Consider the following 23,324-nt stretch of genomic DNA (forward strand, 5'->3'; position numbering starts at 1 on the left):
GTGAACAGTAATTTCTCAAATCCTACTATACTGCCTCACAGTGAGTCTAGGGGTTGTTCCTGGGAGGGATGAGTGCCAGGGGTGTACTCCCAACAGGGCCACCCAAAGTGTGGAAGTAATCCCAGCTTTGGATATTTGAACGTTAGGTTGGGTCCCTCTGAGCTCGCCCAGAAGAATGGAGTCCCAAGGGAGTATTTTGATAACCATCCTCTGACTCTCGAGAGACTGCAAAAGTAGTGCTACTGGCCTGCTCCTAGTCTCCTTAATTTTTAAGAGTTATCTCCAAATTCTGAGAGTTAAGGATAAGAATCATATGTATCCTTATACATACCATTTGGCCAATTCAAGCAGTATACTGGATCTCTTGTGTGTGTCTAGAGATAAAGTCAATCTCTTTTCAGAGATCACAGCACATCTTAGCGTCAATAGCGATCATCAGCCTGGAAGCATGTCATTGCGGGGCCGCTCAGATTTAAGACCATATAACACGGCTGACAGATGGCTCACCAAAAAGGTAGAGGTGGCCCAAAATAAAAGGTTAATTTGGGCCAAAGTCGATACTAAGGCAATGTTAGATTTCCTTAAAACAGACAATGCTAAGTGGGCTAGAACAATCCAGTCATCTACTGACTGGCTGTCAGCCTTTAATGCATTCTCTAATCTCTGTAATAATCTGAAGAAATACCTAACAACGAAACCCAGCTAAAGCAAACAGACATTTATATTGGACAGCAGCGAATAGGAAGATGTTGGACATCGATGGCCACTCTGGGGCCAATAGCAAAAACATAATTTCATATTATGGAAAGGGCTGCGGTAAATTGCTTGATCAAATTATTGATCACTTCTCTATACCACCCATCTCACCTAAGAGACTCTGGGTGGTTTAAATAAATACAAACTTTTAAAACAGAATTATGAACAAAGCTGAAAGTGAGCAATTAAAAAGTTAAAGAGAGGGAGAGAAAACTCTCATGTCACTAATTACCCTCAGAGTTGCATATCCCTCTTGGACCCTCTAAGGCGTCTTTTACCAATGTGTAGTTGATAAAGTATCAGATGATTTTACTAAGAACGAACAGAGTATTAATACTGTTTGTGCGGAGGCTAGATTAAAGCCTTTGGGACATCCAGTTGCTAATGTTGCCATGTAGGGAAATGAAAATCCAAAGCTGCAAAGACAGAATCACAGTGAGGGCAAGAAATGTAAGCAGGAACATGGGAAAACTGCATAGCAAAAAAATGAACTGAGTCAACTATACATTTTTCTCTTAGACATCAACAATTTGAAGTGGACTAGAATTAGATACTCTGAGAAGTTAATAATGTTTACTACTTAGGATACACATTGCTTTGAAAACAATACCTGTAGAATATTAAAATAGAATAGAATGTTCTTCATTAGCCAAGTGTGATTGGACACAAGTGGATAAGCTCTCAGTATAAATGGAAGCAAGAAAGTGATAAATCATAAGATACAACCAAAAAATTATAGTTTATATAAGATACAATAAGAGCAGGTAATAGGAAAGATGAGAAAGATAATAGTAATACAGTCTAACTACATGGTTAGATATCCTTAGGCATAAAACAATGTGAGAATTATGCGTTTAGCAGAGTGATGACATGAGGGTAAAAATTGTCTTCGTGTCTAGTTGTTTTGGCAATCAGTGAACAAACAATATAGTCATATATGATTAAAGCCAATCTGAAATTGACAGAATGTGCAAATTGGATATGCTGCTAGTGGTTGGAAAGTATGATGGAAACATTAAAGAAAGTATGTGGTTAAATTGCACAATCTGATAAACAAAAATGTAGCAGGAGAATGACTTAACAGTTTCTGCCAATCTATTTCATTATTGCTAAGGCTGTTTTCAAACAAGCAACACCCGGATATAATCAACATTGCCAGATGGAATACACAGAGATCAGAATAATTATATTGTTGGTGTCAGGAAGTGGAGCTCAGTTACACCAGCAGAGGTGTGGGCAAGTCTGACAGTCATAAAGGTCATGAACTGCTTTTGTGCAAGTTCCAAGTTAAGCTAAAGAACAATTCAGCCATTTTCCACACAATGATTTTGAGCACATACCATTTTTCAAGGCATTGTAGAAGAGCTTGGCTTTAGTAGTGGTAAAAAAAAATCAGGGGGTGTGGGATAGCATCTTTTTGATCCAACAGATTTTAGGAAAAAGGATTCAAATTTCATGAGTTTCATCACATACACAAAGCTAAAGTTCATGAAAACTTATGCCTTTTAATAAAATGTATTAGTCTGGAAAGGTGCCATCCTACTCATTCTGATTTCATGGAGAGCATGGGAAATATTTTGAAGTGTGGTTCCCCATGGATAGGAAATCAAAGGACTGATGGAATGGAATCAAATAAGTTACAGGATAAATGAGAAAAGAGCCTGCCAAAGACCAAGAAGCAAAAGAAAGAAAGCTGGATGTCAGGATGAATAGTGGAAACTTATAAATAAATTTATAAATAGAATAAATAAATCGCCAAGACTCAAAAACCCAGGACAGATCTCAGAAAGAAACTTAATAAAGAACTTTCAGAAAACTTATACAAAAGATAAGTTATTAAAGATGGAGAAAGAGAAATAAGGCACAAATAACTAGGCTTAAATTACCATTTTGTAGCGAACTTATGCAAGAGCCAGCTCTCTCGCGGTTGTGATCTCTATAATGCTGAGAAAGATGGAAAGAAAAAGAAAGGGCAACGCCAGCAAGGTGGATGGACTTGATTATAGTAGCAGCGGAAGTAGTATTGAAAGATCTGAAGGGCCTTTGACTTGACAGCATATAATGAAGCTCTCTAATTATATAGTTAATTTAAAATTTTCTTGTGATTTCTTAGCCAAACCTTGTAGAAAAATTGCTGAGCTCAGTATGGGATTCTACATCCAGAATTCTTTATTAAAGCTTTGTTGTGGCTAATTCATAACTCTAGGCTAGAGGTCTAAACTTTAAGACTTGTGGACTTCAACTCCCAGAATTCCCCACCCAGCAAGAGAATGTCCACAGCACTGCAGTTTTTCAGTAATGTTGTGTTTCAAGGAAAGATCAATAGAGAGGCTAAGCTGTGTGATCAAAAGTTCAGATTTAACCTTGAAGATGCTTCTCAATATTCTGGTCTGTATCAATTCATTTTCTCTGTATGTGTGGAGTGCTGCATTACAGAGAAACCAAGCAACATTAAGCAGTTTTCTCAGAAAATTTGAAGTTATAGAAATTTTGAAAATATAAGATAGGAATCTAGCTGAATCCTACATATTGCGTGATCTCAGATGTTATAGTTACTGAAAGATGTTCTGTAAATATGAAAAAAATAAAAGGAAATAATAAAGGATTGGCTGTTTTATGTACTTAAAAAGCACAGGGCGCGTTTTAGAGGAGTGTATGTTTCACTTCCTGTCAATTAAAACAGAACCTAAGTATTTGGAACATTCCACTTATTGAGTGCTACATGCCTTGATATTTCAGGCTATGGACTAGTATTTTTATTTTTTTACAAAGTGCTTACCTGAAAATTAGACTTTAAGGAATGAACTCTATATAAATAAGTCAAAACTTTCATTTTTTTCTTTGACCTACTGGAGTACATGAAGAACTACTGTGTCAATTGCATGTAGTAGTTTTGCTGCTACATGCTATTAATTTTGGAAGATGGTGTTCTTGAGTTAAATTCCTAACTGTTGACTTGATACAAACTTGAATTGTGGGACAAGGATGCTTTCTTATTTAACTTCTTTTCTGGGGACTATTTCTGGAATATGTTCTGCTGCACTGCATTTACACTAAGATTGGTATTACCTTGTGTTTGTTTTTATTAAATTTATATGCCCTCCATCTCATTGTTTGTTTGACATATAAATTTAATAAAGCTGAGCAGCTTACAGCATCATAAAAACAAGAATATAGAAACATTAAAACTTTAAAGATTGAAAAGCAAGCAACAATATTGATACGTAGACAACATATATAAATGAATTATATTTGTGCCAGAGGATTTCCCTAGTTATTAAGACGAGAGCTGCTTAAAGACTAAAGAGAAAAGCCTATTTTAGAGCTTCTAATAAAGTGTATTAATTTGACAGAGTGATGGTTAATTGGCTTGTCTTATTGAAAATAGGTGTAATTTTGGCCAAGCCTTACACTTAAAATACAAGAGTTGATTTATTAATATAAGTGAGGAAGCAAAAATTGCTCAGAATGGTTTTGTATCCATTTGGAAGGGATCAAATTCAATCCTAAGCAGTGGCGGGATTCAAAAAAATTTACTACCGGTTCTGTGGCATGGCTTGGTGGGTGTGGCAGGGGAAGGATACTGTCAAATCTCCTTTCCCTCCCCACTCCAAGGGAAAGTTCCTGCAAAATCCCCACTCCCTCCCGATCAGCTGGGACTCAGGAGGCAGAGGATAGATGGGGCCAGGGCCAGTCAGAGGTGGTATTTACCGGTTCTTCGAACTATTCAAAATTTCTGCTACCAGTTCTCCAGAACTGGTCAGAACCTGCTGAATACCACCTCTGTTCCTGAGGTGGGTTTTTTTTAGGTTTCAGTTGCCTAATCAACTTGTCAACCAGTCAATTTCAATTTCAAAAATGTGCAATCTGGTAACTGGTCATCAGTACCGCAATTCTAGCCGAGGGTAACATGGGCTTTCTCCCATACTCAACCCTCAGGATTGTTCTTCTTAAATAGATACTAACAAATGACATCTAAATGGGAAAACCCTAAATTTTCAGGTCTCCAAACTTTAGCCAGAAAATTTGCTCTTGTTGCTGCTATTAAATCCTTCAGGCAATCAGTACAGCATTTGTTTGACTGTCAGTAAAGATTTATAACACATCTTTTGGATATTCTAGGACTGTACGTGCTTCTATAGTCATTCAGAAGAATTACTTCAAACATCACATGAATATAGTACCTCTCTGTTAATCATTAAAGCATCCCTTTTTGCAGGCCTGTATGTGAATCTAAAGGGATGTGGTGGCTCAGTGGCTAAGAGGCTGAGCTTGTTGAACAGAAGGTCAGCAGTTTGGCGGTTTGAATCCTTAGCACCACATAATGAAGTGAGCTCTCGTTACTTGTACCAGCTTCTGCCAAACTAGCAGTTCGAAAGCATGTAAAAATGCAAGTAGGAAAATAGGAACCACTTTTGGTGGGAAGGTAACAGCGTTCCGTGCGCCTTCGGCATTTAGTCATGCCGGCCACATGACCGAGACATCTTTGGACAGCGCTGGCTCTTCAACTTTTAAACGGAGATGAGCACTGCCCCCTAGAGTCACTTGCACATATGTGTGAGGAGAACCTTTCCCTTTCCCTTATCTGAATCTAAAAACAAGTTGGGGTTGCTTTAAGAGTGGCATTTTAACTCCTTAAAGCAGCCCCCCCCCATTTTAGGGTAGTGCACACACATGAAAAAAGAGGGTGTGCTTTAATGGCTAGTCCTAGTATCATTATTTTGGACAGAAATAGAGGCTTGTGCAGTCCTGAAAAATGTCACAGGCTACAAAAGATAGTGAGAGAAATAGCAAGCTAAAAATAACAAACAAAATATTCACATAAGCTGCACACACATATAAACACAGTTAACTTTGCTAAATTCTACTTTCTCACTAGAAGTATCAGACTCTGATCAGCTGGTTTTCATCAATTTTGTCACAAACTGTTATTACATTACAATTTTGGGAGCGATCTAGATCTTTCTGAGCTGTTCTTGATCGTAGAAGTTCCTGTCTGGCTATTGGTATTTTTATTCATCAGTCATGTTTTGATCTTCTCCTCGACTTTGGTGTATTGTTGTTTTTGTTCCATCTTAGCATGTTGAATTTCCACATAACCTATGCTTTCAGCTGGACTGTATGTACTTCATTAGACTTAAAAGAGTTCATTAGGTTCAGTATCTCACATGTTGATTGGAAAAGGTCATTTGCTGGGCAAGTTTGCAAGGAAGTTACACTTCATTGAGCCATAGATACCGTACTTCCTGGTTTTACTATCCCTTGTTTTATGTATGTCCAAAATATCCTTCCAGTTCCCTTCATCATCTTTGCTCTTCTCTGTACTTTCTAGTTCCTTAGCAATTTTTCTTTTATTGTGGGGGCCAGAACTGGGCACATTATTCCAGGATTATTACTAGCATAGCATAGGGTAGAACTATTGTTTGCCTATTTTAACCTGCATTTCTTTTTCTACCCACTCCCCCAATCTCTGAACCATGGCATTTGAAAGGTTAGACCACTTTTTTCCTTAAAAAAAAAAGATAGGTGCAAAATAGAATAAAGCAGTTCCTTTTTTTCTGTATTGCTATGCAAGAACAGGTTAGGTTCAAATGGAAAGTTCTCCCTTCCCCTTTAAATTATACCATCCATTGCAACTATATGGTAAAACCAATAGGCCCAAAATGCAAATTGCAGAAAAGAGTTCCATTCCACAGTCAAATTGATACCTTTACGTACAAGGTGCCTGGCAGCTTGTACTAATCTCTTCTCTGACTCCTGTAAACAGAGCTACTTCTACATGCAGCAATTCTGTAAAAAAGGGAAACAAATGTTATGTTTAAAAAAGACCCAAAGATAACGTTTCCAAACTGAGATTGAAAACAGCAGATAACTTTCCATTAGAATGACTGTTTGCTAAATCTTGGTAAAACAGTGGCAAGTTTGGGAACACAATGATTCCAGAGCCATGAACAATTCCTGGGTCATTCCTAATCAAAGCCTTATACTTTTCAATGACTCTTTGGGTTTCCTTGGAACTTAGCTTGGTAATCAAAGAGTCTGAAAAATATTTTCAAGTCCATCAGTCTTGTCGCAACTCTTTTGTTCAGGCTAAGGAAGAAAGCCAAACCAGACATCTCATCCGGTTGAGGTTGTCCCTGACTATCTTTTGTGTCTGACTATCCTTTGTTAACTCTTGACCATCTTTTCTGTCATCCATTTATCAGGACTTCTAGTGCTAGCAGTACTTATTCCTTAAGACAGAAATTCCTATGAAAGGAGAAAAACTCCATCTCTCATCATCATCTTTTTCAGTTTTGGTTGCTTTTTACGACCAGTTTTGGTCGTAAAAAAATGTGGAGACTTTAGAAAGAGTGCAGAGAAGAGCAACAAAGATGATTAGGAGACTGGCTGCTAAAACATATGAAAAACGGTTGCAGGAACAGGGTGTGTCTAGTTTAATGAAAAGAAGAACTAGGGGAGACATGATAGCAGTGTTCCAATATCTCCGGGGTTGCCACAAAAAAGAGGGAGTCAAACTATTCTCCAAAGCACCCGAAGGCAGGACAAGAAGCAATGGGTGGAAACTGATCAAGGAGAGAAGTAACCTAGAACTAAGGAGAAATTTCCTGACAGTTAGAACAATTAATCATTGGAACAACTTGCCTCCAGAAGTTGTAAATGCTCCAACACTGGAAGTTTTTAAGAAGATGTTGGATAACCATTTGTCTGAAGTGGTGTAGAGTTTCCTGCTTAAGCAAGGGCTTGGACTAGAAGATCTCCAAGGTCCCTTTCAACTCTATTAATCTATTCTACTCTATCTCTAGAAATCAGAAGAGAGCTTTCCTGGCTCACTTGCCAAAATGTGTTTATCTCAGGGGAGATAATCATCTGTAAAGCACCTTGGGCCATCTGTAGCTAGACACTCCATCATGGACTATCCCTGATTGCAGCCATTGACACTGAAGCTATGAGAGGCCTGTCAAGGCCATCTTTTTTTATTCTGCTGAATCAAGTCCTTCTTGAAAATCTGAAAAAGTCCCTGCAGTTTTCTTGGCAAGGTCTCACACCTTCCTTCCCCTCCAACTTTGGAACAGCCATACTACACTGGATCCTTCAAGGATCAAAAGTCTGCATACAAGTTGTATGGAAAGGTAATTATGGTACCTTTCCATCTGTCTACTTTTTTCTTTCTCCATTCCCAAGTGAAATTGTGCTAATGCAAAAAAATATATATATCTTGTATTGCATGTAGTGAATGTTTTATCTTGTAAAAGAACGTTTTTCCTTCTTTTTTATGCTGGCAAAGCTTTTTTGGTTTCTTTTTCAGGTTTCTTAAGATTCCTTTTCTGTTATAGCTGAAAATATTGTGAAATGGATTGCATCTTTAAAACTTTTTTTTATTTTTCATTTCATTTTTCTCCTTAAGTGGAATGTATTAAATTATTCATAGATAATTTAATTGCTTATTTGTGTTTTGGTTTGATTTCTCTCCTGTTTTTCATTTTATTTATTTATTTTATTTAAGAATACAAGGTAGCGATTTCTTTAAATGTTAGGTTCATGTATGTTTTGTACTAGCAAATATTTCTTTGAAGAAGCGCCCAGAACTCCTCTTTCATTATCTGAAAAAAAGAGCCGAGGTGGCGCAGTGGTTAGGGTGCAGTACTGCAGGCCACTTCAGCTGACTGTTATCTGCAGTTCAGTGGTTCTAATCTCACCGGCTCAAGGTTGACTCAGCCTTCCATCCTTCCAAGGTGGGTGAAATGAGAACCCAGACTGTGGGGGTGATATGCTGACTCTGTAAACCGCTTAGAGAGGGCTGAAAGCCCTATGAAGCGGTATATAAGTCTAACTGCTATTGCTATTGATTGCAGACAAGTAATAAGCAGGAAACACGCAGTGCCACCTGAAGCAGTGCTTCACTCTTTCTGCAGGGCCAGGCCAGAGGTTAAGAATCAACACATCCACTTAGAAAATATTCAGCATTTGCTGTGTAACTGATAGAATTGGTTGGCAATGAAGTCCAACCCCATGGAATATACAAATCCATGTGAAAACATCTCAGAAAGATGGCTTTCTAACTTCTGCCTGAAAACATTCATCAATAGTGACATTCTGGACATCACCCACAATCACTTTTGGTGACATGGGCAACTATTTAGATTTGATAAATAAATAAACAAATTGCTCTTTTTCCGTTAAGAATTTCTTTCTAAGGCTCAACTTAGGGATCTGTTTTCCTGCAATCACAGACCATTATTTTGTACCTTACCATCTGAGATGTCAAAATAGGTTTTCACTCTCTGCTTTGCCGTAATTGTTCAGGTATGAAGAATGCAGCCATATTCCTCTCGGCTGTCATTTTTTTTCAAAGCTAAATATGATATTGTAAAATAACCTTTTGCTTTGATTAATTTTCAGTTTCCTCTGAAGACTGTGAGGCTTACCGAGATTCTGATGGAGATTGGCATTCACAGCAGACTTGCTCAAAATTTTGTTGTGGGACCTGTACTAATCGTTACTGTTGCTCAGACTTCTTGGACAAAAATTTCCAGATTATCTGTCCCTGGGAAAGGTATGGTTGGAAATGACTGTACAAGGGTTAGGGTGTTTTGAGGTTGATTAAGATACGTTGTATATAACAATTCTGGACAGGATACTGAAGTTAGAACATAATTTCATGTTCTGCCTTTGCTACCTGTTTATCTTGTTCATTTTTCCAGCCCAAAAGTACAATAACAAGAGGCTTGGCACTGCTGTCTGTCCTCTCTCTATCTCCGTGTTTTTAAACCTGGCAACTTCTAAATGTGTGGATTTCAGTTCCCAGAATACCCCACTCAGCAATCCCAGCCTGGCTTAGTGGCTGAAGAATTCTGGGAGTTAAAATTCACACATCTTAAAGTTTCCAAAGCTGGAAAATACTGCCCTATCCTATCAAAGGTAACTCTCCTAAAACAGCTAAATGTCTATGGAGATTCTATCATCCAGGTCATGGTTATTCCAGAGGCAGAGGTGGGTTGGTCCCGGTTCAGATGAACTGGTAATGGAATTCAGGCCTGGGTCGCAGATTCAGCAGCGACCCAAGACTGCCACGCCCCCAAACTGGTTCCCTCGCCGCCGCTGGGCTGCCGCCATTTTGGATTTTAGTGACTGCGCATGTGCAGTTCATTGTAAATTGTTCTGTGCATGTGTGAGGAACAATTTACATTGAACAGTGCACATATGCGGGGGTTGCGAACCAGTAATAAAACCGGCAGCAACCCACCCCTGCCGAGAGGTGCTTTTTCAAAAATCAACTGGACTTTCTTTGTTTTTTCCTTAAGGAAAACAAAGAAAGCCCAACTTTGGGTTTCCGAAAACAAAACCAGCTGGGCCATATTTGGCAGGAGATGAGAACCTGGCCAAAAAAATTAAAAAGAGACTGCTTTCAAAGATAAACCATGACTATAGAGAAAACACATTCCAGAGGGGAAAAAATCCTCCAATATGCTCCCTGCATATAGATAGATCAATATATAGATATTGTAGTCCAAAAAATAGTCAGGTATCTGATTGGAAAACTGTGTTGGACCCTTGCTTAAAGTGCTCCTCCCTGTTTGAACTGCAAGCATTAAACAGGGCAACCGTCCTGGGTTTGGCCCTGTGGCACAGGTTGTAGCCAAAGTTGTGGGCTTTGCCTAAATAAGGTTGGCTGGAGAATCCTCAGAGATGAAGTCCACTCTACTAAAAGTTGCCAAAGATGAGAAACACAGACCTAAATTTACCTGCTATGCCAATTGCATCTATTTCTGCATGCGCATGTTCCCTCCCCACATGCCCATCATGCATGCGCAGCAGAAACCCAAAGACCAGCTGGCTGGCAAGAGGTGCATGTGTGGCAGAGCTGAACTGGGACAACGGCTCGTGTACCCACAGAGAGGGCACTGTGTGCCACCTCTAGCACGCGTGCCATAGGTTCGCCATCACAGCTTTATAAGATCCCTTTACTGTATTATTATTATTATTATTTACAGGAAGCACAATTTAACATTTAAAAATGTGAAAAGAATTGGCATTAAGCAACATTGTTGCAAATAATTATGTCATATAATTATGTGACCCTGGCTTAATACCTGGTGACACTTATTCTCTGTATCTTGGGATCACAGAATTGGAAGATAGCGTTTAAGCCATCAGGTTCAGTGCGATAATCCAAGTTAAAGTATCCCAGTGGTGTGCCTCTCCTCCTTTCAATGAAATAAAGTCTTGGTTTGATAGATACATTGCAGATTTTTTTGGATGTCACTTAGTGTTCAACATGTTTTCCTGCACACAACACTTTTTACATTAATTGCGCAATTGCAAAAGTGATGTAAATCAATGCAAGTGATGTTAATCTCGATTTCCCTAAAGTTTGTTTCTTTTCAATACACCATTAACTTTTTTTCTTTCTTTAATTGCTTCTAAGGACTAGTCAGTCATTTTGGGTATTATCAGGATGTAAATGTTATATGTTAACACTATTAGTTATATAGCTTTTCTCATATTTTATTAGAAAAGGGCAACTTAAACATTGTTTTATTTAATCTGTGAACATCTTTTAAAATGTTTTCTTTTTAATCTTGTCGCTACAGTACACTTCCATCTTTCAAGGCTGAACCATTCAAGATAGACCCAGATTTTGATGATCTATATACGACTGATTACAGGTACATGTATATAAAAATCCCATGGAATTAGAAAGGAAATACCCTGTATTATCTATATATGCTTCTTTTTATGTGGATGATAATCCTTTCACCAATCTAAAGTAAAAACTTAAGAGACTGAAATTAACCACGCTAACTTAAAGGACACTGTAACACTGTAAAGACCATAACTATAGACTTAAAAGATGAAAAAGGTGGGAGCTACAGAACTAAAAGAATCGGCTGCAGCAGCTTGCTGCATACTTGCACTTTGAGAGTTAAAGATGTTGTGAAGCCTTGCCTAGGTCAGTTTGGCACACTGCAATTATTCTGCCATTTTTAAGAGGTGTGCGGGTAGTCCTCAAAATATGACTAGTTACTTTATGGTCATTCAAAGTTATGACAAACTGCCCCAAAGTTACTTACAACTGTGTTTCAGACTTATAGTGGCTGCGGTAGCCTGCCGTCATTCACCTTTGCAATTGACCACAAGTCCACAGTCTGCAGCAACCCCCCCACCCCAACCTTTCTCCATATCCATCCTACCCTGATGGGATCCTGAAGCACTTGGGCCTGCTCCCCATGCCTCCTGGAAGCAGCCACCATTTTAGCACTCTTAACAATTCTTTGCTGCTGTTGGAGCTTTCTGCCCTGAGCAGCTGGCCAAACTACCTGTGTTTCCCCCAAAATAAGACTATATATATAATACACACAGAGAGAGTGGGGGGCTTCCCAGAGCAGACACACGTTTCACCCTAATGGAGAAATGACAGAGACTCGAAGCTTCATCTGGTTGCAAATGGGATCTAAGCGCTCTGGGATTGCCCGCCTCCCCCCATGCCTCTGCCTCCACCTGGCTCCACTGCACATTTTTCGCCCAGAGGGAGAGGAAGCTTTGTCTGCTTGCAAATGGGACACTTTGAAATGGAGCGATTAGCGCGGCAAAGGCAGGCGGAGGCAGAGGCTCGGAGGAAGAAGGAAGGCAATTCCAATGCACCGCCCACCATCTGCACTGCGCAGGCGCCCACCTGGGGGTGTCAGGATTGCTTGCCTCCCCTGTGCCTCTGCCTCCACCTACTGGCGGGGCTGCCACACAAGCCTTCCCCAAGCCTCCTGTGAGCCACAAAGCATGTCAAGATCGCCTGACTCTTCCCCGCCTCTGCCTCCATGCTCAGACTTATCTATGCTGTGTCAAGGGGCTGGCGGACTGCGGTTGCTGCCAGACACAGTCGGCTCTCCCACGCTCACCACTTCTTTTGCTGGCCACGCCCATCCCCGGGTTTATTTTGGGGGTAGGGCTTATATTAGCCCCCGCCCAAAATCAGACTAGGGCACAAGACGTGGAATATTGAACCTTGTTATATGATCTGCCCCCACTTGGCTAAGTACCCCCTACAAAAATATTGAAATCAAGGAGGAGCTTTTTGGATTGTGCCAAGGAGATTATTACTACACCTCAAAAAGAGCCACCAAAAAGATAGAAACTTCAAGTTAAACATGTTCATAATTGGATAGAATTGCTTGAGGAGTTGCCTGGAGGTTCGGAAGAGGTGTTGGTGGTTTGGAATTGTTTAAATAGACTACACACTGGTTTGGCTAAAACACATGTTACACACATGTTAAAATGGGGTTTTCTCCTTGAGGACAAGGATATTTACTGCAAATATGGCAGTATTCAAACAACTATCCATTTTTTACAGTGCCCTCTGGGACTGAGATGCACACAGAATGACTTTCCAGTCGGAAATATCTCTGCTATCAACATGGCCCAGCATTGGGCTAGAACTATATAAATCTATGTTTTTATACAAATTTTTAATCATTTAAATTAATAATTATCCCCTTTCTAGTTCCTGCATTTCTGACTTGAGACCACATAAGATGGCCATCAGAAGACTGTAAAAAATTTCAACTCAAAACAAAAAGTGGCTTCAGCACAAATGTGCACCAAATGGCCATAGCAGAAACTGGGTTCTAGAAGCAGCAAAAAGCTTTCCAATTCAGCCATCAGAGCATCCTAAGCAGAGGTGGGTTGCTCCCGGTTCGGCCCAGATCAGGCGAACCAGTAGTAGCATCCTTGGGAGGCTCCGCCCACTTGCCCAAATGCTTTTGTGCATGCACATAAGCATTGTGCAAGCATACGCGTGCGAGTGCCCAAATTGGTAGTAGAAAATTGGCGACCCACCACTGATCCTAAGGTTATGTGATCACCAATCGGGCACTTCCCATCTATGATCATTGCACTCTCCTGCAATAACATGACAGCTATTTGTGTGCTTCACATCCAGCTTACAACAAACAAAATTATGGAGAAAACAGAAGTAAAACTATATATAGGGTCATACGATTTCAGATTAGTCACTGTGTAATTTAGTGAGTGAGTTTCTGGTCCCAATTGTGGTTGCTAAACAAGGACTACTTGTACCTACTAAGATAAAAATAATTCAGCAGTTCTTGTGACACTCCATGAAATAACAATAGCTTTTAGAGTCATATACTGATCCATAGTGCTTTGTGACTATCTCTAAGCCAGGGGTGTTAAACTCACAACCCACAGGCAGGATGCGTCATGCACTGGCCATTCCCACCCCTGTTTTAGCATGGGGGGAAGTCGCGATACATCACGTGATGACGCGAGTTTGACACCCCTGCTCTAAGCGGTTTACAGAGTCAGCATATTTTCCCCAACAATGAAAATTGGATTTTGAAGAAACAGCATAGGAAGAGAATTGATGCTTTGATATTAGAGAAGACACTTGTGAATACCATGGTCAATCGAGAAAACAAACAAATGGATCATCAACCAAATCAGAATTCTCACTCAAAGCACAGATTAGCAGAATAAACTACCATATTTCAGACACATGTATAGCCCCAACTCTCTGGAGAAACCTATAAAGCTGGGAAAGATAGAAGGAAAAAGAATATGATGATCACCAGCAACAAGGACCAAGTTGGAGGTAGAATCTCCTAGAGACATCATTGGCACCCACAAAATCATAATCAGAAATATGTATTATATTAATCACTGTGCAGACATAGAATAAAAAAGCAATTGAAACAGTAGTATATTACAAATAATTACAGGATTGGGCTTCTTGCTGCTGTCTGAGCTTGATTGTCTTCTTGCAGATATTTCTTTACCCAACTAGGTAACATTATCATGATATCATTGTAATATCAAATAAGGGACCTTTAAATTAAAGAGATGTATTATAGAATCCCATGAAAAAGAAGCAGTCTGAAAACTTTTTTAATGTTAAATGAGTCAAATGTAGTCCTGCTAGAACTCTTTTCCAAAAAGCTGGAACTGGTGGAAAATGCTTGTAATTTTAGTACCCAGGAGAACCAAATGAGTCTGCCCTACCATTGTCAAATGGACATAAGCCATCAGTGGGTCTTTCAGATCACTAGATGTGTCCACACACAGAGTGAAACTAGAAATAACAAATGCTGAGTTACTTTTGATTAGATAGGAGGGATTAAAGAAACCCCCAAGAGCCTCCCAAAGTCTCGGTTGAGAATTCAAATCCCTGATTTCTGCCATAGTGTGAAGAGCAAGGACGTGGGCATATTTCACCATCTTTTTTAATTTTATTTACAAACATGTTTATTTATTTATTTTTATTTAATTAGTTTGTATGCCGCCCACTCTCAAAAGACTCAGTGCGGCTTACAGATATGTAAGATTTTATGCTTCAGGAGAAATGTATGTATTCTCCCTATCATCTTTCTATCCGAGCTATGAATTATTTTATCCAATTCGTATGGTTCTGTTTCGATGTCATATATTTTAGTACTGTGTTTACCCAAAAATTAGACCTATCCTGAAACTAACGACTTGCCACATTTTTCGCGTGGGCAAAAATATAAGCCCACCCCCAAAAATAAGCCCCCTGGATAATCCCCCCCCCCAGCCAGGCAGAGCACCACTCATTGACCTAGCGGTATCCTGAAGGCGCCAAGCTGCGGGAACAAAGTGGGGGTCAAAGGCGCTCACATTGTTTGGTGCTTTTGGGGTACTGCTAGGTCGGTCAGTGGCGATGTGCCAAGCTGAAGAAGGGGTTGCGGTGCAGCTGCTGTCTTGCGAGTGGGCTCCCGAAAGAGCCGGGCACAGCCTCGGGGTCAAATGGCTGTGTTGAGCTGTCGCAGCAGCAACACAGCAGCCATGAGGTGGCCACGCTTGCGAGCAGCCGCCCAGCAACCCCCCTTTCCAGCAACAGCGCCACTGACCGATCTAGCGATACTCGGAAGGCACCAAGCAACGTGAGCGCCTGTTCGCCGCCCTCCACCTCCTGCGGATCGGCGCCTTCGGAATGCCCCTACGTGAGTGAATGGGGCTCTGCATGGCTGGAGAGGGAGGTTGTGCAAACAGATTTTCCGCTCCCCACTCGAACGACTCACAGGCTCACAATGCCCTTGGCTAACTCTGCAGAGCCAGGGCATCTCCGCTGCTGGCGCCGCCTGCCGTTTGAGGGGGGGAAGTTTGCGGCTTTCAAAGTACAGAGGATGAATGCCGCTCTGGAAGTACGCTCTATGGTAGCGTACAACTATAGAGCGTACTTCCAGAGCGGCATCCGTCCTTCATCAATGTCCCCTCTCAACTCTTGTTCTTTTCTCTGTACAATTTTGGTGAAGAGTTCGATCATTTTTCCTTTCAGGTCTTCCTCCTTCTCTTCCAGTATGTTTTGGAATCTTAGATAGAATGAAGCTCTTTCATTTTCAAGTTGGATTATTGATAACTCTAATTCTTTATTAATTTGTCTGTATTTCAGCTCAATTTTTTCTATCTTCTGATCTGTTTGTTTTATTTTTGTTTCGATGTTGTGCATTTTCTGTTCGTTGATTGCTAAGGCATTCTGTATCCTTTCAATTTTGTCATCCACGTTTTTTATATTTCCTTTCACCATCTTATTCACCTACAATTCTCTATCTCCTCTCTGCACAGTTCTCTGATGTGCTTTCTCAAGCTACTGGTGAGATGTACTTATCCAATCCTCTCAGCTGGTTTGTTTATTTTGCAGGGATCAAAGCAAATGTACAGGAGTAGGGAGTAGTCCAGCAATATATTTAAGAATAAAATCATTCAAGCAAAGAAGCCCAGTGTGATTTTAGGATTTAAAGAGACAGTCCTTAATTGATCATTTTGCTCTTGTTCAAAATGCATCCAAATATTTTGTGCAGAAAAATGTTACTTGGGATATTTTTGATTTGTGGTAAAAGGATTGGGAAGACACTGCTAGTTTAGGTTTGCTTGAGCAATTGTTTCTGCCTTGCCTGCTGTGCTTGGGATGTCTGTGGCCCAGCGGTGCTCTGTATCTTTAAGAAAACTCTGAGGAGGGAGCAGGATGTGATCAAAGAAGCTACTTTTCCTGTTGAGATGTGAGACAAATCACATGTCTTCCGGTTTTATCCAGAAATGTAGCTACTGTGGTTTTATTTCTCAGTGAAAAAAGCTTAAGAGTTCTAAGGGACAGAATCGCCAAAGGAAATTTTGAAAAGAAATATAAGGGGTTTTTCCTCTCTGGAAGCCAAAATGAGGTAAGCTTTATGCATTTTGTTGGCAGGCATCTTTCCTTTCATTCATTAACCATGAGCCTTGGAGCTTTCCTGTGTAACTTTGGGATATTATTTATTCAGAAGAAATACCTATTCCATTAATAGCAGTCATTTAATCTTTTTTTCACTTTGCAAAGTTCAGGAAACATAACTACATGAAGAAGCAAAGGGGTTTTTTAATGTCAAATTTTCTTGCTGGAGTCAAAGAGGAAAGCCATTACCAAAGTATAAAAATAATTCTTATCCTTTTAATGTGTTGGTAATTAACTACACAAACTAGAAAGAGTCAGTCATTAAGTAGCAACGTGTAGTGCTTGTGTTCCCAGTAAAATAATTTGCCATGATAGTACTTGGCGTAGACTAGCATAGAAGTAAATCATTCTTTGTCCTTGGCTACGTATCTTGTTTTCATAAGGTTAGAGAGGACAGGTCTTTGTCTCTGGATAGATACCTTTTGGTGTGTTGTAAAGAGATAGATGGATAATTGAGTGGCACACAGCCTACTTTTCCTATCACGGTATAGGGTTCTATACAACAAAAAATACTGTGTCTACAGTATCCTTTTAACAGTCAATTTTGGATCTGTTTCCAGAATCAAGCTAATACAAATGATGACTTTCGGTCCAGTTTGGAAAATTAAAGTAACTTCATACATTGTACATTAAGGAAGCTGATACATTTCTTGGAGCATCTACAGTAAAAGAAAAATAATGCTTCTTTAACATAGGTAAAGAGGCCTATCTAGATCGCATCACTTTTCTTTGTGACCTGACCTGTTGAGATTTTAATTTAAAGAAAGTGCAAACTTGGAAGGATTTATTTCCTCCTTCCTTGTTCCTTTCTCTTTACCCAGCTAGATAATGCTACTTGCTGGAAGGCACTCCAACTGAGCACTTTGTGGGACATGTTCCTGCTTGTATCAAAATGACAGCTTCTCTTCTGGGCAGAAACAGTTTTGCACAATGAAGCAGTATGCCTGGTGAGATCATCTTTAATCCTGTCCTCATGGCTTCTTCATCTCCAGCTGTTTTTTTCCCCTTCTGTAAATAAAGTTTCTAGGAAAACCTTAAGCACCTAGAAGAAAAACAAACAAACTATAAGTTATAGAAATAGATATTTTGCACTAAGTGTTCCAAATTATCTCTTCTCTAGAGGTTTCACTGTGGAAACGCAGCTGGCACCATTATAGCTGTTTAGTAAAATATAAGCTAGCTCAATGAACATTTTCAAATGATTCTTTGCTAATGTTGGAATTCCATTCTAGAAGAAGGAAAGAAATGTTAATCCTAATAGACCATGAGTTGTTTCTCTTCAGAATTGGCCTGGCCTAGGCACAATTAGCACTTGGATAGATGTCACAAAAGTTCGACCTCTTTATCCATGACTTAATATGTATGGAACCTGCTTCTAACAAGGCACTTAACAGCAACCCCAGTAGAACAAAGGGAGGCTAATTGAAAAGTTTAGATCTTAAGTAATTTAAGATTTTTTTAAAGGTCAGATTTCAACATGTCTTGGGTTTTTGGTTCCCTGATTCCATACTTCTCTGTGCCCAAGGAATATATAACCAAAGCTTGTTGTAATTTTTTTTTAAAAAAAATAAATGTTTGGGGGATATAATTTAACAATATATTAACATCTTTAAACCTTCACTTTTTCCCAAGAATTTGATAAACCTCAGCTTTAAGATTTACTTTAACCAAAAAAGCAACTGACAATGGACACAATCATATACATACACAGCAAGCACCTTCAAGTTTTATTAGATTTCCAAAATATGGATCATAATCAGATTTTTAAAATTGATTGAATTTTAAACTAGATTTAAATTAGATGGAGGTTTATTAGCTGCTGAAGTATCCAAATCATACAAAATTCATTACAATTTTGTGTATGCAGATCATTATTTATTTATTATCACAGCTATGTAGTCATGAATCTCACAGATGTGAAGTTGGGTGACAGTTAAAACTATTAAAACAGCTAAAAACAACATGATTACAAATAAAAATAAAACTTCAGGAGAAAAACCAGTACCTTACATACAAAATAGCCATCTTATTGCCCGCATTTATACACTTGGTATCATAATATAGCAAACCATAGACCAGGTAGTATGTATTTGATACTATATATCACTATTCAGCTTTTACATGTGTGTATATCTTCAAGTCAGTCTTCATTCCTGATGGATGCCTAGACAAGTCCATGCTATTTCCTTGGCAAGATTTTTGGAAAAGGTTTGTCATAGCATAGCCTTTTTCCCAGAATAGAACAAAAAGTATTTTAGCTGGCTTCATGCCAAAGGCCTATGACTAAAACCACAATTTCCTGGTTTCTCTTGGTTTGTAGTCTAATAATTACACCATGCCAAACAAGCTTTAGGTAAATCAAACTTTTTTTCAAAACTTTCAAGGCGTTTAAGTAGAACTGTCCCCACTTACTCTGCACCACCACCACAAATATTTTCCCTGCCATTTTAAATAGACTTGTTCTAGATCACAATCTCACCCTTAATTTCTGACCCAATACTGCCCAAATATTGTATGTTTAGTTACCTTAAAGGTTGGCAATCGTATTAAATTCCCTCTATAGTTATCCCAAAGGTGATTAAACAAGAGGCAACTGGACTTTCTTGTTTTTTCTTTGAAGACGTTTTGCTTCTCATCCAAGAAACTTCTTCAGCTCTGACTGGATGGTGGGGAATGGAAGGATTTATATTCCTTGCAGACAGCTGGTCATTTGCATCCTTTTAGAGGGTTGAAGCACTTGGAGGTTTATCTTTATCCTCAGGGTCACCTGAGTAGTGCTCCGGGTTCCTGTAGTATGCAATTTTTCCCCCTCTGGAAATCCATTCCTACTCCCACACCATTCGAAGGCTGTTCATCTCAAATATGATAACTAAGGTCCATATAGGTTGTCAGTCATCCAGGTCATGGTTGTCCCAAAGATGCTTTTTCAGGAGGCAACTGGACTTTCTTTTTTTTTCTTTTTCTTCAAAGAAAAAACAAGGAAGTCCAATTGCCTCCTGAAAAAGCATTTTTGGTACAACTATGACTGTGATGACTTACAATCTCTATGGACCTCTATAGTTGCATCCAAGAATTTGCTAGGATTTCAAAGGGTGAAGCGGTAAGACACAAAAGAGTAACTTTTATTTTTCATTCTGATAATGTTATTGCTGTTAACATTGTCATGCTATTACTTGGTACTTATCTGAATAAGTATGTCATGTGATGCAGATTAAAATCTGAAAAAATTGAAAGTACATCCAGAGAAATATTCTGCCCTTTCAATATTTCCTAGGATATTTCATTTTTCTGGGAAAGGGCTGGGTGATAACTTCCTAACTTATAAACTGATGTCACACTCAAATGCCATTCATATTTATATATTTATTAAATTTATACTGAAGTTATACCACTACGGAATACTTTTCATCATTGGTTAACCTTTTATAAGATGTTCTTGCTGAAGGATTCATCAGCAATGCAAAAGCCATATGCAAATATTTTGCACATTCAGTTGCTATATATATAAATTTAGCTCTGGTCTTGAGGAGGAGGAGGGACAATGGTTGTTTAGCCCTAAGAAATTAGAAAACATGACGAAGAGACAGAGTAGCCTCCCTTGACAGTCTTCTCCTTAAAAGGGGGTCAATGAAAGTTTTGGACAAACTTCCCAGATTTAGTTAATGTACACCCCAACAGTGAAGGGGAATTTCTGGGATCCCTGCCATGTCTGTTCCTTGACTTTGCTTTCTTTGAAGGGCTAGCATTTGGATAGACTCAGACTATATTACCAGACATAACTGCATCAGAGATTAAGAGGTCAAATGAACATGAGCACAGGAGCAATCAGTCTGTGAAAAGGACGGTGGGAACAATTTGGTCTGAGTGTAAAGTGCATGAAGTCTGAGCAACAACCTGTTCCCCCCAAGGAAAGAGATGAGAGAGTTTCATTTACATGCAGAAAGCAAAGGCTTAATATAAAAGCATGCAGTAGTGTTTAAGGTACTAGGCTAGAAACCGGGTGACTGATTTTAGTTACCGCACACGTTTTCTAGTCTGTTACCGCAAACATTAGACCGAAATGCTGCCTGCTTTTATTTGCATGCTACATCTGGCACAAAAACCTGCCAGTTAATTTTGGGCTACTCACTCACCTTTGGCTCACCTCACAGGGTTGTTGTGGGGAAAATAGAAGGAAGAAGGAGTATTAGGAATGTTCACTGCCTTGAATTTATTATAAAGGTGGGATAAAATCTAATCAATAAATAAACTAGTAAATTAAAGATTAATACCAGGATGAAATCATTAAAGATTTTATTTGCATATGGAGTTTAGAGTTCACTGGAAAACAGTTTTCCTTCGTAAGGGAAGTCATAAATATTACCTTCTGAATAAGCATTTCTGAATCATAACCTTGAATTTCTGTTAACTTTTCTTTTTTTAGTCGTCATATGTGCAAAGTCCTCAGAGTGAAAATCTTCTTTATTGTTTTGTGTAAAGTTAACATCGTGGATTAAAACTAACCAAGGGTTTTGTGATCTCCTGAAAAAGATATATTGTCTATATTTAACAAAATAAATGTGACTATGTAGACACGTTTACTAAGGCTTATTCTGGGGAAGCTCATAGCCAAGGTGGGAACCTTGTTCTGTCCAGTTGTTTAGGGCGCCTTATAATCCCCGTGCAGTGGCTGGGGCTGATCAGATTTGTACTCTGCAACATCTGGGTGTGTTAAAGTTCTTGATGTGGCAGTAGGCAAGAAGTAAAAAAAAGTGGTGTAAAAAGTCAGCAAGGCGGATATGATTATGCAGATGAGCCTCACCTCTTTTTCACTTTTTTACATGCTTGACGTCTATGTGGTATACTTTTAAAAGAAGTGAAACTCTTTGTGTGCCTTTGGGCCTGCCTCCTTGATTTTTTTTTCTCTTATCCATGGCAGTAAACTAATAAAACTGCCCCTCTGAAAGTTTGAGTTGATGGAGATGAACCATGTGCAAATCTTGCATTTCGCTCCTCGCCTGACATGTTTCCCATTTTTGTTTGCATTTAGAATAGCAAAATGTTCTTGGTGTAAATGTATTATTTTCTGAAGCCTTTAACTCAGACAACTTGCATTCTCAATGTTTTTCAGTGGGACGTTTATAGCAATTGGCATTTCAATTTTCGTCGTGTTTGTAGTAGGCATCATTCTCTGCTTCACCTGCTCGTGTTGCTGCCTGTATAAAGCCTGCCGAAGGAGACCGCAGCGTAAGTATCCTCCCTGGCTGAATTGTTGCTCTGTTTGAGGAAAACTATGAGTGATGTTGTTGAGCGCACTGGGGAAAGAAAAGCAGACACAGCAGAACGCTTCCCAGAAATGCTGCTTTTAAAGTAGGTGAAAAGTCACTTGTTTAAAATGTAACTAGCTTTAGATCAGAGTATTAGGTAAGCTCCTCATTGGGAGAGCAAGTACGTTCAGCGAAGTGTTGTGAGAGTTGTGTTGCAGAACACACAAACCAGCATACAGAGACCCTGCAGTTTAAATAGGCTTTTACTTTCATGAAAATAGAGGTATCGGAGTCCATCAAACAGCCCAAGTCATACACAGATAAGACAGTCAGTCATCAATGTCTTTCAGTTAAGGGATAATCCAAATAACATAGTCCAGTAATCCTATAATCAGTCCGATACACAAAGTTTGCTAACAGTTGCAAAACTTACAATAGCTCATGGCACTTTCTAACAGCCAGTTTCCAAAAACACTCAGATCAGATCAGCCCAGCATCTAATGAACAGAGAGCTAACGGTCATTCTGACTCCCTCTTATGACCGATTGGGGACAACAGCAACCAATCACATTTTACGGTATGATTTAAGGAAACAGGTACAACATTGTTACTTGATTTATATATTGCCAACCCAACCGTTAGATTATATTCCTAACACAGAGGCTGAACAAAGAATCAACACTTACCTCTGTCATCAGAGTTGCGGTTTCCTTTGGCTCTGCACGTGTGACAAACTTAAGGGAGTTCAGCTTTACTGGTATCTTTACTTAACCTAGAACTATAATTCTCAGAAATCTCCAGGAGCTGGAAGATTCCAGTGACCGTACCTGCAGGGAATTCTGGGTATTGTAGTCTTGACATGCCTGAATAAAGATGGAAAGGTTGTCTTACAGCTTCTAAGTATCTGGGCAGATCAGCAGACATAGGACATAAGATACCAGAATATCAGACATCTTCTCTTGGTGTTGCTTTTAGTAGAAGTAACATTTCTGGTGGGAGGAGTGATACATTTCTTTTTCTACCTCATGCCTATGGAGGAAGTCTCAAAACGTATTTGAAAAAACAGTTGCCAAGTTATAAAA

At 39.3% G+C, this 23,324-nt stretch overlaps 1 protein-coding gene across 1 annotated transcript in view; it reads left to right on the forward strand.

Moving 5' to 3' along the window:
• The window catches only part of SHISA5 (shisa family member 5), a 33,638-nt gene that overhangs the window by 4,707 nt on the left and 5,607 nt on the right, over window positions 1–23,324 (forward strand). Inside the window, exons 2-4 of the mRNA XM_032208984.1 lie at window positions 9,160–9,313; window positions 11,352–11,426; window positions 22,107–22,222. Of these exons, the coding sequence (XP_032064875.1) occupies window positions 9,160–9,313; window positions 11,352–11,426; window positions 22,107–22,222 (345 nt within the window). The remainder of the gene's footprint in view (window positions 1–9,159; window positions 9,314–11,351; window positions 11,427–22,106; window positions 22,223–23,324) is intronic.

The sequence above is a fragment of the Thamnophis elegans genome, chromosome 2 (assembly GCF_009769535.1).
Source record: "Thamnophis elegans isolate rThaEle1 chromosome 2, rThaEle1.pri, whole genome shotgun sequence".
Lineage (NCBI taxonomy): Eukaryota > Metazoa > Chordata > Lepidosauria > Squamata > Colubridae > Thamnophis > Thamnophis elegans.